The sequence below is a fragment of the Strongylocentrotus purpuratus genome, unplaced genomic scaffold, assembly GCF_000002235.5.
Source record: "Strongylocentrotus purpuratus isolate Spur 01 unplaced genomic scaffold, Spur_5.0 spur5_scaffold_15, whole genome shotgun sequence".
NCBI classification, from domain to species: Eukaryota; Metazoa; Echinodermata; class Echinoidea; order Camarodonta; family Strongylocentrotidae; genus Strongylocentrotus; species Strongylocentrotus purpuratus.
The window spans coordinates 35,839,638-35,856,300 of NW_022145600.1; the positions used below are offsets into that span (position 1 = coordinate 35,839,638).

The 16,663-nt window shown below is 39.1% G+C and overlaps 1 protein-coding gene across 1 annotated transcript; it reads right to left on the bottom strand.

Moving 5' to 3' along the window:
• Positions 1-3,028: 3,028 nt before the first annotated feature.
• LOC591074 (E3 ubiquitin-protein ligase RNF139) lies at positions 3,029-6,612 on the bottom strand. Its single transcript, XM_003729199.3, has 2 exons — positions 6,275-6,612; positions 3,029-5,346 (listed from the first exon to the last, which is right to left on the bottom strand). The coding sequence occupies exons 1-2, from the start codon at positions 6,423-6,425 to the stop codon at positions 3,572-3,574; spliced, it is 1,926 nt and encodes a 641-aa protein (XP_003729247.2). The 5' UTR covers positions 6,426-6,612; the 3' UTR covers positions 3,029-3,571.
• Positions 6,613-16,663: the final 10,051 nt, after the last annotated feature.

The window sequence follows — 16,663 nt, forward strand, 5'->3', positions numbered from 1 at the left end:
CATATCTTTGCTCTTTGTGTTGAGTTGAAACATGTTTGTGATCTTGTTTGTGTGTGCTGTAGTGTACAGGCGCGTACGCAGGGGGCGGGGTTTGGTTGACCTTACCCCCTCCCCCCCAAAAAAAGTGTCCTCTTACCCCCCCCCCCCTTATTCAGCGGCTGGCTGAGTTGCGATTTTTTTTGGGAAAAAAAAAAAAGTCCTCATACCCCTCCCCCCCACCTTGAAAAAATCCTGCGTACGCGCCTGGTAGTGTATAATATAAAAGTCAGAAATTTTCATGCACCTAAAGCGCTTTCATGCTGCAAAAAAATTCACTTCTGAATTCACAAAAAGATTTTGCCACGCTTCTTATATTACACGTTGTGAAAGTTTCTGATTTTACTTTAAATGAGCTTCATGGCATGAAATCCATAATGAAAGTAGCTAGAGAGGGGCATTACCAAGCATGTCTTGACAGTAAAGTAAATATATGTATGTGTGTCGTAATTATCAATGGCCAAAATAAAAAACAAATGCACGAATGCATGATTATATATTTTTAAGCATGATAATTTATAATTTCATCATAATCCAAGCAAAATCATTACAAATTTCATAAAATAACATCAATATATTGTCATGAAGTTCACTATCCAACTCTGATAAAGAAGGTATACACTGTAACATAAGTTAATTTAGTCCTAAAATAAATGGAAATAGAAAATGTACACATCCATATTAAAAAAGAGTAATAGTACATGTACACAATTGTTATATTTGATGCTTTATGTTGATAGTATGTCAAGTATACATGTTCATCTTTAGTAAATCATCAACGTCCTTGACAAGCACAAATCTGAAGCACCATGCATACCTCTCCCCCCCCCCCGTATGAAAACTTGAGACTTGAGTTCGGAAAGGAGGTTTAAACCTCTGAGTAACGCACTTTTCTATTGGGTGATTCAAACCATGACTTGGACCCTGGATAAGACTTAAACTTCCTTCATGTTTTCAGGTCTTTGATTCTACCAAAGCAGTATTTGTACTCGATATCCTACATCCAAACAGCAAATGAGTAAACTAACCAATTAAAAGAGCAGAGAGGTGTATAGGTGAAAGAGTTATCCAAAAAGGTTAGGGTAGTCTTCACTTTAAAAAAAAGTTATTATTGTGCTTTATATCTTTACTTTGACAGAATTTTTTCTTCTTTTAATGATTTTTTTTTTTTTAATGCATGGAAGGGGGGGGGGGGAGGGGGGCAGGCCATGATTAATGTACACAGGTGGCACTTCTTTCCATATCGTGTTTAGTTATGGAATGCCAGACTGGGTTTGAGGCAATGGGAGGGGCACATTTTTTGTTGGGGGGGGGGGTCTTTAATGATTCTTTATTCTCTCATTTGAAGAATATAAAAGAATCTGTCCCCTTAAGATGCTGCTGATGCTGCAGAAAGTCAGAAACCAGTACTTCATACCTTTGCAGTACATACATTACATTACATCATCATAAATTGCACAATGAATTCTCAACTTCTCAGTCCTAGAAATCTTTACAGTATCAATATGCCATCAGGTATACAATTGTTAAATATGCATGTAATGTACAATGTACAGGTGCACTGTATTATAACACATTTAAAGGGTTTTCAAATAGTAACTGTTCTTGGATCACAACTATATTCGGATCAGATGACCACTGCACTAAATAAATTGAGGTCGGTTCACTATAAGGCCTAAAAATAAAGACGTTATATTGCCCTTTAGGTGCCAGCACCTGGGTCGGTCGGTTGGTTGATTTTCTCTTTTCTTTCTCTTTTCTTTCTTTTTGCTTTTTTCCCTCTTTGGGCTTATAATTTTCAGTTTTGAATGCTTAAATTCATATTTTTTTATTTTTTATTTTTTTTAATTTTGTTTTATTATTAAAAAGCCGACCATAGATTTTAAGGTTTTGGGGTCTGTCGAAAGGGCAATACAACAATTTTTGTTTAAAGCCTAATGCTCGAATACAATGCTAATCTATTCTAACATCCTTGAAAAATGAAAAGTGAGTAAATATGTTAATTGTTTGACATCTGCTTGGGGCACAGTTGCTTCGGGGTACATTCATTAGTTGAATTGATGACTTTGACCCTAGATCCAATTATCCTAGTCGCTATACCAAATTCCTCACCTAAACCTAGTAACCTTTCCTATTCCCTAATAAGCAATCACACATACAGTATAATCTTTGATGAAATAAAATCCAGAGCAAATACCAGCATAGCATGTCTAATTACCAAATAGCTAACATTTTGAATTACTCTTTAACTGTATGTGGTTACAAGCACCAACAATCAAAATTGATAAATTTTGTATAACCATAACATAGTGAGAGTGGGGGGAGGAGCGTTTTTCTAAACCTTATACCACATTGTGGAAGAACACTATTATTGGCTGAATGGAACAAATTTGATACTTGTAATATTTTGTTAAAATCTGAAATCACAACACAAGATTCTACTCAAATATTTTGAATTAATCCTAGGTACATGTATAAAGCACATTTATATGTGATTTGTGGGTTATTTAGTGAAACGGTCAAGGATACATGTCCAAGTAGATGTACATGTACATGTACATTGACCTCGATTTTACTTAATTCTTGGACTTGAGCATTAATATTAATAATAATATTTTATTTTTATATAGCGCTTAATACAAATGTCTCTAAGCGCTTTACAAATATACTATTACCCCGGTCATTGGATTCAGTGCTTGCCCGCACACACTGTGTGCACAATGTCCACTCCCTGGGGAGCAGCCGGGCGTTACTTGACGCTCACAAGTTATCAGCTATCAGCTATCAGCTATCAGCTATCAGCTGTATCACAAAACGGTTGCTATTGTCCGCACAGCAGCAAAGATTATTGTATTACTATTATGACAGGCTAAGTTCTTGTGGTAAAAACTGATGTGAAAATTGATCTCAAACATTTCATTCCATATATTCCGCTATTTTATATGAACAATATACTGGTTACATAACATAACAAATGATATTAAGTTATTAACATGAAACAATTCTGTGATGTGATGTTGCTTTTGATTGCACATTAAACTTAATAAAACAATCACATAAAACCACCTTTATACAGTGTATAAGATAGGATTTGAAACAGTCAGGAATACTCCACAATACAATGTTAAGTGTGGGCATTCAAAAATCAAAGTTAAAAAAATACAAAACAATTTAACAAATGTGCACTTCAAGATATGTCAGTTGGGTATTTATTCTCTACAGAGAAGGTCGAGGTCTGGTAGTAAAAGTGAAAATAATTTGTACATATTTCTTATTCTTTTAAGTGGAAGAATATAGAACTCATTAGCAATGTCATATTAGAAAGAGTACTCTGGAGACACCCTTATTTCCCACTACTAGAAATGATTCAAAATCTTGGTTTCATCCATTTTGAGCATTATAAAAAATCTCACAAAATACAATTGTTCTTGTTTCATTATTAAAAATACTTTCTGAGTTGTTTCTGTCACAGTACATTTGCGTGTGCAGTACTCAACATTCTTTTGAATAAAAACATGTTATGCCAGAAACAACGCTAATCATCCTGAGCTGCATTCTCATCAACTTCATCATGCCTCGTATTATCATCATCATCATCATCATCAGGGTCTTCTGGTACCATGATCTCTTTATGACATAGAGGGCAGGAGTCCTGAACATAGAGCCATTTTCTAAGACACATGGCATGGAAGAGATGATGACAAGGAGTAACACAGGCATTGTTAAGCTCTTGATAGCATATCGCGCAAACGTCGTTATGACTAGCAAGCATCTCTGCAGTGGCTTGCTCCATCAATGTAATCTTCTGCACGGCTAGACGTCGGTTCTTGAACTTCTTCCATCCGTCTTTTCCAAGCTGGAAGATATTAAAATAGGCATGAATACAGATCATGAAGGCTCTGATGATTCCGCGTGATTCAAACACAAATATCCACGCTCCATTCACAAAGAGGAAAATACCGGAGATGAACTCGATAGTGCTGCCGGTTGCTTTCACATAGTAAACATAATCATCCAGTTGTTCCCAGAAAGTGTCACCTTGGGTGTCAATGAAGAAGAGGATGTAGACGACGAGCGTGACAGTGACCTTCACGACGAGCTCCAAGCAGAAGGCAGTTAGCGCGAGCATCCATGTTCCGATGTGATTGGTCGTCCACAGGTAGACAATGAACCAGATAGGAAGTACGATAAGCAAGGTAGCTATGGTCAGAGCTCTTGCGTGTTTACCTCTGTTGATGACATGTGAGGTAGAAAGCTGCATCATCGTACCATTAAGCATGGTGTGGATGAAGTGAAGGATAGCAGTACTTAACAAGCCCATATTCCTCCCAAGCCGTACAAGTCTGTTCTCTGGCGAAAGATCAGGCAAGCCAGTTTGCAGGGCCAGGATGAAGAATAAAACGGAAGCCAGCGTGCCAATGTTCTCTCCCCCATCACGCTCCCCTCCTAGAAACAATCGTGCTAAATTCCCAATTGCATTTGCTACAGGTGATAAAGTTGCACTAAGCCCTAAGACTGCTATCATAGTACTACAGCTTTCAGTAGCGACTTCAGAGAGGGCCGTGGATAACATTGTTCTATCTACATACATTTCCTTAGGAGGGGAACTTGTGGGAGCATAATGATACTGTAGGACCAATCTGCCTACATGAAGCCCGAATCTTGTTAACCAAAATAGTCGTAGTACTGTCGGTACTCGTAACCTAACCCACTGGTTTTCAACTAATACCTGAATTCCAAACTGGATATAAATCCTTGCGTAAGTCCTTGCAATGACACGCACATTAGTCAAGTAATAATGCACAAAGTACAGCATACTCCACACCACATCTAGTAAGAGGATAGGTAAGATAGGGTAGAGTCTGTAGAACGTTTTGATGAGATAGGTTGCAGAATCCGGTGGAAGGACTGGAAAGGTGTTCAGAAACAGGCAGAGAAACACCGGCGAGACGAGACATAACCAAACTGAGAGCACTGGAGCTTCTGATTCCATAATCCTTGAACGATTCAGCAGAGCTGGCGTCTTGGTGAAGATAAAGCTGTACATTAGCTGGATACAGAGATAGAGGAGGAATTCATCACTGGACATGACATCTAACGTGTTCACCGTCCCCTCATCTCCATCTCCAAACGATGAGAGGACTGTCTGGTTGGAGTCTTTGGTGGTGATGTTCTCCATGCCGAGTTTCTGGAGGAATATACCATTCCACCACTGCGATGTCTTCAGTGCTGTCATGGTAACCATCAAAGCATAACAAAGCTTCAGGGTCGATGAAGGCAAGAAGAACAGTACCCCACAAATCAGCAACACTGCAGAAGGAAAATGAGCAAGGAAAATTTAATAAGAAATTATGAATAATTATCGATGCTGCATGCAATTTACAAACTTATATCATGAAATAAAAGTAATGTTGTAGAGGAGGGAAGTTTATATCAGCCATTGTTAACAAATCTGAACATGTATAAAAGAGATTTCTCACTGCTTTTACTGCTGAAAAGCTTACCTTTCAAACATGTTCATCTCTGGATCAAAAATGATTTACGACTGTTCACAGATTTCAAAATTACCCCTATTTTAGTAGACAAATATTATTATTTAAAGTGTTTAAGATTGTTAGGCAAATACCCCCCCCCCTCCAATCCACCACCAATCCTACAATGAATGAGGTCTCATTCCCATCACGTTAAATTGATTTAGCATGAAAATGAGGGAAGGAGGAAAATGTAGATTGTAAAATGCCCAAATTCACACAAATTCTAATTCAATGAGACTCCATGGTATTCTCTACTTTTAAGGAGGATTTCTGAACAAAATTGATAACATGACATGTTATTTTTAAACAAACAGTGATTTATTTATAATGACATAGCATGATAGCAATTCGCATTTTCTACCATGAAACTTGAAAACCGATATACCGATATGATCCTGATCGGGAGTTGTAAAAATGGACAGTTGTCTGTGATATTCTTATCATTGTTTCGGCGGCCGTTGTCGCCTGATTAAAGGTGTTTTAATCTCCAATTCCTGTCTGATCTCTGGTCATTCCCGTTTGTACTTAGTGAATCCCTACAAAAGTAGAGTCTATGATTGATTTTGTCTTTTAAAAAACACTTTATTGTAGATCTTGCAGTAAATAACATGAATTCATTAGGTTCAAAGACATTGGACTTTCCATCAAACATATGAACACATACATGGTCATACGTAGAGTATTATTTTAATACAGATACGTACCCGCTAAATGGATCAACGTTACAAGCAAAGAGTGTTCATCTATAGCGTCTCTGAACAACGTAAGCCGCCCGGAGATCAAGGCGTCCATGACCAGCAGCGGTGGGACCCGAATCAGGGGCCCGTACCTTTCTTCCAGAGCATTTTGGGACATTCTCAACACCGGATCTTTCCCAAGTAAAATGAAGAATATTTCAGATTGGCCTTGAATATCAAAAGTAACCCATTTGAAACTTAAGTTAACTTTACAGCCTGCTAAAGATCCATAAAGATATATTTCGTATACACCCGCTAGGCCTACACGGTTCGGAGTAGATGGTCCAATAAAAATATGTTAGCAGGCCGAGATATAGATGGCGCTCTCGCATTTTAGGCGTGGCGTAAACGCTATCAGAAGGGGGTTTCCCCAATGGTTTTCCCCAACCGGAATATACCGATGAAGAACAAAATTCCAGTGTTACTTTTTTGTTGGCATTCCAAAGGGGCTCAAACGCCATTGTTTTAGTGTGGCGCTCTTTCGAATTGAAGCATGCTCTGGGAGCGAAGGTTTTCTTAGATTCAGCGGCTCGGAGGTGTGTCATCATGATGCTGTTATTGTTAATGCTGTTGATCATGCGATATTACTTGACAGATGCACCCAGATGCATTCTGATTTCGGCATAATAATTGTGTGACACTAAGCTTAAGAGTGGTTTAAGACCTATCTTTCTGACAGATCTTTCCTTGTTTCGATAACCGGTCAATTTACAGATATACACTGTAATAATAATAATAATAATAGTAATAATAATGTATTTCCGAATCCTACGCAATCGTACATTTTCAATTGTTGTAAATCCATTTACTTTCTTATATTATTCCACAATGTAAAAACGATATCCTTGTTTCCATCTGACTACGCCATTGCAAATTTGCTACTGTGTATTATGTATTTGTGTATTATATTTTCTATTGTATTTTGTTCATGTGCTCTATGTAATGCCGACAAACTGAATTTCCAAATGGTCCAATAAAATTAATCTGAATCTGAATCTGAATTGGTCATAAAGGTGGAATAAGGATTTTATCCTGGGGCCTCACAGTTACGAGACCATTGCTTTGCCACTGATTCATGAATGTACGCAACGGGGGCAGCCCCCACAAATACCAAAAAACAAAAAAACAAAAAAACAAAAAAAAAATGCCATAAATTATCAATAATTCATAGCATTTCTCCCAGGTCCTCAACATGAAAAATTTCTCTGTGTGGCCATGCCTGGAAGTTGGAACCATAATGCTTGGCCGTACAGAGAAATTTTCCGTTTTCACGCCATCCATATCTCAGTGGCGGATCCAGGGGGGGGGGGGGGGGGCCGGGGGGGCCCGGCCCTCCCCCCCCCCCCCCCCAAAAAAAAAAAAAAAAAAAATCACGTGATTTTTACCTTTTTGGGGGGTTGGCCCCCCCCCCCCCCTGGCGCTCAAGGGGGGGGGGGGTGCAAATTGAATTTTTTTTGAGGATCAAAAAAAAAAAATGTGCTCACTACCCCCCCCCCCCCCCCCTATCACCTACTTATCCTAATCATAGATAGAAAGAAATTCGTTTTTCAACAAATATACTGTAGAGGTGTTCATGCCATGGTTCATCGAATAGATAATGATGATGTGTGTGTCGTACACGATGCATTCCACTCCTGATCTCCATGGTGATCATTCTGCTCATCTCATTTCTATTTGTTACCAATGATGAGAAATTATGGTTTCATTTTGAGGGTATTTCATGTCTTTCTTTTTTTTTCCTTCGGGGGAGGGGGGGGGGGGCGGCCGCAAGTAATTAAAAATGAATCATATTATTTGTGTACGATAGTAGATTCAGTGGAAATGATTAAAGCCCCAATACATTGACGGTTAAACAATATTTAGATTTGCATTGTTTGCCTAAATGAATTATGTAACAGAATGAATCCCCCGGACATAATGTCGATAATCGGAGTTCATTGTTGAGCATTAACCAAACTTGCTCTATGGCACTATTTTGTATTTATTTAGCGTCTATTTTCTGTGTCTACATTTTGAATGTTTCTTCACAGAAAGACATTAAAATTTCATTGTATATTTGATAAAGCCATTAACACATGGACATACAAAACAAACTACTGTTTGGAAATCGTTTCTTTTTGCCAACCTTCTTCCAACCGCATAAAACATTATTTTTAGTTTCAAAACATAAAGCACAATCATAACAATAGATTCACTCTCTTTTTTAATTACACAGCAACCAACAGCAACTTGAGCAGGAATAAGAGTAAAGGAAAACGTTTTGCAACGAAATGCGAATATTTGGATTAGAAAAGTCGTATTTCTAAATGAAATGTATTCTTGACCGATGCTGAGCACATCGAGGCCTATATCATCCCTTTGAAAGAACTATAAAATATCCTACCATCTGTACTATCAGAATACTAGGAATCAATTTCTGTTCATAATAATTAAATAAATATTCCAAATACAGATACATATTTTGCACTCTACAGTATACATATTATATTTAAATGAATCCCACTCAAAACAATAAATAAACTGATGAAGGTATATGTATTTTCACACCCTAAACTGTATGAAAAGATTAGATCTTCGTCATCATCAGTAACACCAAATAACAACACATTTGAAGAAAATAAGTTATTAATATATACTGAAATATTATGTACAAAGTAGCGAATAATGATTAACAAAAAATTGATAGTGATTTGTATACAAGTGTCTCTAATCGGTTAACCTAGGTAAATAATTTGAAAGTTCAAGTTACACTTCTGCATTCTCAAAATTGTACGAGGCTGCATTCAAATTCCATATATTATGACATTGAGCTATAATAATGTTTCATGCTTTTTTGAGGCCAATATAAAAGGAGCATATCAACTAAAAGCAAAACCTCAACAAGACATAACATGAACAGGAAAGAACGTATCATTTTCATCGTTCCTCTAAAAGAACCCCGATAACTTCAGCATTAGCCTATATTCTAGAAAATATATACTGCAATACGTAGAAATGTGATTTTCAAGCATTCTTCCTTTAAGATGAGTTCACATTGACATAAGTGTATCTACAGTGGGGCAACTAGTGCCGGTATATACAACGTGGTGCAGAGCAAGATATTTAAAAAGCCCGAAATTAAATATTCTACCAGCTACTTTTACAACGCAATTTTTCTCGAATTTGTAGGCACAGTTTGTGTAGTTGAACCGACCCCCCCCCCACTATTATGACATCGAAAAACCTTGGCGGTTTTTTAATATTTTTTAATGACGTAATAATGAAGTGTAATACGTTTAACATTTCTGTATCGTATCGATTGATTGATTTTATTCGCCAAGCCTGAACATACAACAATATAAAAGAGGATCAGATCAAAATTAACTCAGCTTGAGCCCACGAAAGCTCGAGAGCTTATTTCCAGTGGGGTCCTCGACATATGTATATATACCAAATGATAAGTTAAAATCGTATTATTTACAGACAGATAAAACAAAAAAACTTATCAAAGATGATTATACCACAGAGCTCAGTGGATACACGCAGGGCCTTTGGTTGCCATTCACCCCCCCACCCCCTCCCCCCCCCAAAAAAAAAAAATATATATATATATATAATATATGTTTCTAGTCTTTTTCTCTTTGTTGTCGTTCTTGCGCATCTCTCCCTCCTTTTTTCCTTTGACGTATCCCCAGTCGTTTCTTTGTTTCATTTCGTCTAGCAGACTTATCCTTTTTGTTTTCTGAACAGAGCGCACTCGGCAAGTGTTGCGCCCCATTTTTAAATTTTGAAGTTTGCAGGTTTGGCATAAATTTGTCATTACTTGGCAAAGGTTTAAAAGCCGGAAAATCGCATATTTTGTTTCTCGCACGTTGTTTTCTTCTTCACCTGTCACATGTATTATCTTCAAAGATTGAATACTTGAATTAAACTAATCGATTTCAAAAGGTTTACCTAGAATATTATGCGTATCAGTCCAAGAAGAATTTTTCAATAAAAATATCGGAATCTCATGAAGATTTTGTTTACAGACCCTTAGAACAATACTAGTTCACCTTTACAGTGGAGAAATATACATTAATCTACGAAAGGGGGTTCTTAAATATCATATCACTAAGACCTCAAGCAGTGAACTCTAGCGTCTTGAACAGTATCCCAGGGGCAGTTGTGGGTGCCCCATCCGCCATTACTGCAATCAGTCAACCTGGATTCATTTCCCGAACAGCCGACATTACTCAGGTATATCGGGCCAGTTTCTCGTTCGTATAATATCAAGGCTGTACGAACTTTGCCTGAGTATCCAAGCTGTCGACAAACTACCCTCTTATCAGAGGGATCCCAACCGTGATTACAGACTGCCTCCCATTGTCCTTCATGGAAGATCTGAACCCTGCCTTCATTTGAACCGTGCACGCCATCAACCAGCCGGATTTCTCCCTCAATTTCATCTTTCAAAATAAATGAAACGGAGGTATAAGAGTTAGAAGACCTCTGGTATGAGAATGTAGCAAAATAGTCACCCCATTTTAGCCGTAAGATTTGTCCCCCATCACTGGCGTACTGGTGGTGGTGGGGGGGGGGGGGTTCGCTAGCCCCCCCTATATAATTAAACCATGACTTATTTTCAATTCCACACAAGTGATATAAAATGAAATGTTCGAGATACAGGTAGCACATGATTTTCAACAAAATGCGCGTTTCTCCATTTCTGTTGCAAACTGACACATTCCAAAATAGCCAGGAAGAGCAGATGTTTTTATAGTCACTTATGGGCCTTTTTATAGTGGCCACTAACAGTCAGGTAAACACTAGTAGAACATTCCTTTCCAGAAGCTACTGCGACAAGCACTGTCGGATAGCATGCTACTCACCACTCGGGCTGTTCATGCACAGATTTGCGAACGAACGTTCCATACGAACAGGCGCGTACGCAGGGGGCGGGGGGGGGGGGGGGGGGGGTTAAAGATAAACTCCAGTTCTGGTAAAAAAAAAAAAAAAAAAAAAAAAATCTCACAGAATCAAACGAAACTTACACTGAATGTTCAAGATTACAAATAAATGACATGTGCCGAACAATTTTGGAAGAAAATGTATCCTGGCTGAGTAATGAGCATAGGAAGACAAGGAAATCAAGGTAGTACTAGCCCCGACACCATGTGTGTTGTCCCATATATAGCTTTTTGTGTACAGGGATTGTTACTTTACCAAGACTCGGCCAAATTTATGATGATTTTGATGACTCCCAGAACCTTGCAGTGCACAATTTCGCCAACTATATTATAATAATTTAATTAAATTAGAGGTGAATGTAAATCATCACAAAGCGTTGAATTGGCTCTATATAATATACCATTCCAGACATCCAAGTGTTGGAAGATTTGTTTAAAGCCTGTTGTATGTCTTATTTTCATGAGAAAAAAAAACGGTTAGGAAAATTCTAAATTTTGTTGGGATAATTTACTGTTAGAGGGTGTTGCACAGTACAGTGACGCCTTCAAAGAAAACCATAAATATCTTTGTGGTTTGAGAATTTGCTCACGATTTTTGTTTGCATGTTAGAGGGTTATAATTACGGTAGAAGGAATTATAATAAGTAACATTTCATACAACAATAAATTATGCAATTTTTTCATTATCCTTCAACAATGTTACCGAGTCACTTTAATACATGTAGTTGTAGTGGGGTTTAGTGTAGTCGAGTACGATATAGAATTGGTTGTTGCTGCAAAAGAAGCAACGGATGCTGGAAACGAATTCAAGTTCAACGAAGACGTTTAGATTTTGAGCGATAAAACATAAAGATGTAAATGTCTACTCGTGAACAATAAGGGTAACAAGGCAGACTTCGGGCAAGAAATGGGAACAGGAAGAAAGAGAGAGAGGGGGAGGGAGAGAGAGAGAGAGAGAGAGAGAGAGAGAGAGAGAGAGAGAGAGAGAGAGAGAGAGAAAGAGAGATAGAGACAGAGTGAGTGAGGGTTAATGAAAAAAATGAGTAAATTGTTAACGGAAAGGGTGACTGACCATGGTGAGAGAAAAATAGAGAGCGAAAAGAGGGAAATAAGAGAGAGAGAAAGCCGATGGAGAGAGGAGGAGAGAGAGGGAAGAGAAAGAGAAAGAGAGGGAAGAGAAAGAGGGAGAGAGAGAAGAGAAAGAGAAAGAGAGGGAAGAGAGAGAGATGGTGTAAATGAAGTTATTTTACGAGTAGTTGTGGTAGGATGTGACGTGGTGGATTCCGTCGTTGCCGTGTCTTTTGTAGTAGTCGATGCTGAATAATAAAAGATGATATAAACACCTGATGAAACAATCTAGGTGTAAAAATACGTTTCATTTTATGTACAACCAAATTAGATAAAACTCAAGGAAGAGAAACAATAAAGTTTAATAAAGTTTAATCTAAATTGTGTACAAGTAATTTATCGCCACAAAATGCATAGAAACTAGTCTATTATTGTTACTTGAAACATGTATATCCAGATCTGTAGAGAGGAAGAACGTACTACTAATACTGATATGCCCTTTTTATAGCTAATATCACAATGTAATGCAAAGTTTTAATTGCTTGCGAATAACAAAATCTAGATTGAGGCCCATTCAATTATTGATGCCTTAAGCGAGAGATTTCCGGGCCCAAATACTTTGAGGAAATTAATAGCGAGTATACTGCACCGTTAAATTTGACACAAAATGACTCTAACTAAAGAAGATATAATTGTATGATTTGAAACTGAGAGAAAAATCAATGCGTTCCGAAAGTTGTAGTATTTGATGTGGTTAAAGGCGTCGTAGAAACAGTTGTCCGAAAAGGAAGTTGCCTCATCGACATAAGAAAGTGATTTTTGTTTAATGTTTGCGATTTGTGTGTATAATCCATGTAGACACTGGAGAAAAAAATAACAATCTCCGAGTGATTATCATTTCATAATTCATTTGAGAATTATTCTTCTTTTGCGTCTTTTTTTGTAATCCGTCAACAAAGCCGGTTGGCAAATAATACTAGGAACGTCACAAGGGAGAACTAGCCCAATTTCATGCAAATTTCTAGACATATCATCACATCATATTCAATCTCTTGTAGCTGCCGTGAACAAGTTTCTTTGAAATTTTCTTACGAATATTTGTAGTACGATGTAAGGTAGTGGACATCGTTATGGTGTCTTGTGTTATAGTTGATTACAAATATAATATGATATGGGAATGGGCTGATGGTAAGGCGAGGGAGGAATGAAAGGGGGTGCCTAAACGCACTCGTACATTTATAATGGGCATTCCATGCTTTCGGCGGCAATACCTTTGACGTTCTTTCATGCTGTGGATAGGTCTAAGGGACAGCAATTTCTATTTGCCCCCAAATTACCCACTTCCTTTAAAGGCATGATTGTGCAAAAAGATCGTGATTCTTCACGCGCCATCTTTGTACTGCCTTGTTCAATCTTTTATTTACTATTGCATACTTCTACGTCTGAAAATGTTTCATCGACTCCTCTCTGACCACTGAAAGGTCTCAGTTTCCTAACTCATGCATACATTTGAGTTGTTAATAGGTTCTTAATCGTATAATTACTATTTATTGTTCAAGAATCATAATTTTGTTCAATGACTATCCTACATTACAATGAGTTATGCTATTTTAAATCAGTCTACAAGATAGACTGACATAGCTTAATTGTTTTGATCATCACTATAGACCTAAAACTCACCAGATAACTTGCAAACGAAATTTCGTTTGATACCCTTCAATGAGACAGGAAATGAGGGCATGTGCTCTGCCACTGTAGGTATCAATTCACCATTGATACAAATCGTCTGGCAATGATTATGCTCCGTATGCAACACTTCATCGGCTAAAACACATAAAATATACAGAATTGCAATGAGTCATTGAATGCACAAAATGTAAAGTTGACATTTATACACAGAAAAAACAAGTTCCTCTGCTTCGCAAGGAATTAAATTCAAAATACAATTCTCATTTTCGTTCAATGGATTTCGACCTGAATATCCTCGAAGACCATTTAGACTACCGCGTTTCTCTCTCTCTCTCTCATTCTTTTCCCCTCCATTTTCCACATTTTGTCATTCGTTCAGGAAGTTTCCCCGTGCCTTCACCCCTAGCCTCTTGTCGATGGCCCTGGCGCTGTTGGAGTCTTTTCTGAATTTTCGCCAGGGCCAGGGCCATCGACAAGAGGCTACGTCAGCCCCTACTTAAACCCGTCTGGTGTCACTGGTCCGGGAGGGCAGTCGCGGATCCAGGATTTCTTAGGGGGGGGGGGGGGGGGGGGGACCCAAATTTGCAATTATGCGAGCCAAATACATGTACGTAATGGTGACCAGCATTGACGTAATGGGGGGGGGGGTGCAGGGAGGGGCGATTTACCCCTCCCTCCCTCCCTCCCCCGCAAAGCGCCGAAGTTTGACGTTTTATTAAATTGTTAGAGAAAGAAGACGATTCGTTGTACCGTTCTCGAAAGAAGACGATTCGCTGTACCGTTTTCGACTCTTAATCCTTGTCTGAATTTAAAAAAAATTTTGTCTGCTCCTTTTTCTTCCTACGTCCTCTTCATTTCTCTTTTCTCTTTTTTTTCGGCTGGCGTTTTTTTTTTTTTTGGGGGGGGAGGCCGCCCCCACCGCCCCATGGCTACGCACCTGCGGTCAGATGAACATATTTTGATACCTTGTCCGCCCCCGGAAACTCAGGGTTTTAGGCACTAAATTACGGTCAGGTGAGTATCAAGGGGTCCGCCTTAGGGCCCTCCGTTGGGTCCGGGGGGCAGAGAAGCATATTTCTTGCCTGTCTGTAAATTTAGGAATTTGTCATTTTTACAACAAACGCATAAAAAAAGTATAATTTACTAAAAAAGGGGACAAATCTGGGAAATTATGTATGCCCCAGGCCCCAGCCCCCCTGGATTCGCCACTAGGGAGGGGGTTAAGAAGAACTGATGGGGACACATGTCATCAGTTATGACCAGGCGCGTCCCCCCCCCCTTTGGTAATTTCTTGTGTGTAAACCCCCCCTAAATTTCTCTAAAACCCCCCCTTTTGGATTTTTTTTTTTTTTTTTTTTTTTTTTAATTTAAAAAAAAAAAAAAATCCCATGGTTGACCTAAAAAAGCTGGCCTTACCCCCCCCCCCCAACGGAGCAAAATGTCAAATTTTCAAATTTCGAGACCAAAAAAAAAAAATGTGTCCCCCCCCCCCCCCCCCCCCCCCCCCCCCCCCCCCCCCCCCCCCCCGCTTATTCAGCGGCTGGCTGAGTCGTTGCGAAATTTTCGGACCGATTTATAAATGTTAAAACCCCCCCTTGAAAAAATCCTGCGTACGCGCCTGGTTATGACTCGTTTAGCCAAACATGGGGAAGCAGGAAGCGGTAAAAACAGTTAACTACCTGTCGTGTCTTTATTCGAATTACGCCAGGTAGTTATTGTTGACCGGTTCCGGCTTCAATAATAAGGGAACCATCTCCAGACAATCATGAGCCTATCTACCTACCTTTCTTTACTACCACGATAACCCAAATTAAATTAGACTTACAAAAACATATGAGGGGACTCAACTTGTCTTGTCTTGTTAACTCGGCTTATGGATGCGGGTGCAGCCCCGATCCAATACATCGGCTGAAGGACGTGGGTGCAGCCCCGACCCCCCTCCCCCCACTCCGAGAATGGAGGGACCAAATTCATGTTTCCAAAATCTCCGGTAAAGGGGTATTTTTTACGCAACAAAGCCCCGCCCCCCCCCCCCACCCCCCACTCCGGGGTCGGAATGACCGCATGCGTGTTACCAAAATGTCCTGTAAAGGGGTACTTTTCGTGCGACAAAGTCCGGCCCGAGAATTGTAAAAAAAAGGGATGTATATGACTTTTCACCCGGAGATTTCTTTTAAAAGGGGGTGTTTTTCTTTTTTTCTCTCATCTCTTTGGACTCCTGAGAAATTATTCCGAATTTAGGGGGGGGGGGTAAATTGAGCATTTTTCCGAATTTAGGGGGTCTCCAAGGCAGGAAAAGCCCGCGAAAAGCCCGCGAAATGGGGGTTCGGAAATGATGGCAGTCCTCAGATAGCGGGTGCTTTCAAAAAGAGGGAACAAGCATATGCGTACCCTAAATAACACTGAGTGGGGGGGGGGGGGCGGGGCGAGGGCCTATCAATATTATAGTCTGAATGACTAATACCCCCTTCACATACACGGATTTTCCTTACAAGTCTAGCTTACGGATCGCCAAGCATCCGTAAATAACTCGCTGGTATCCGTAATTAGCTCGTCACAACTCGCAACAACTTGCAGAAAGGAGAGGCAAAGCTTTTGACATGTCAAAAATCTTGTTACGATTGTCTACGGATTTATTTCTTTCGTAAATAACTTTTAAATAGCGCGTAAC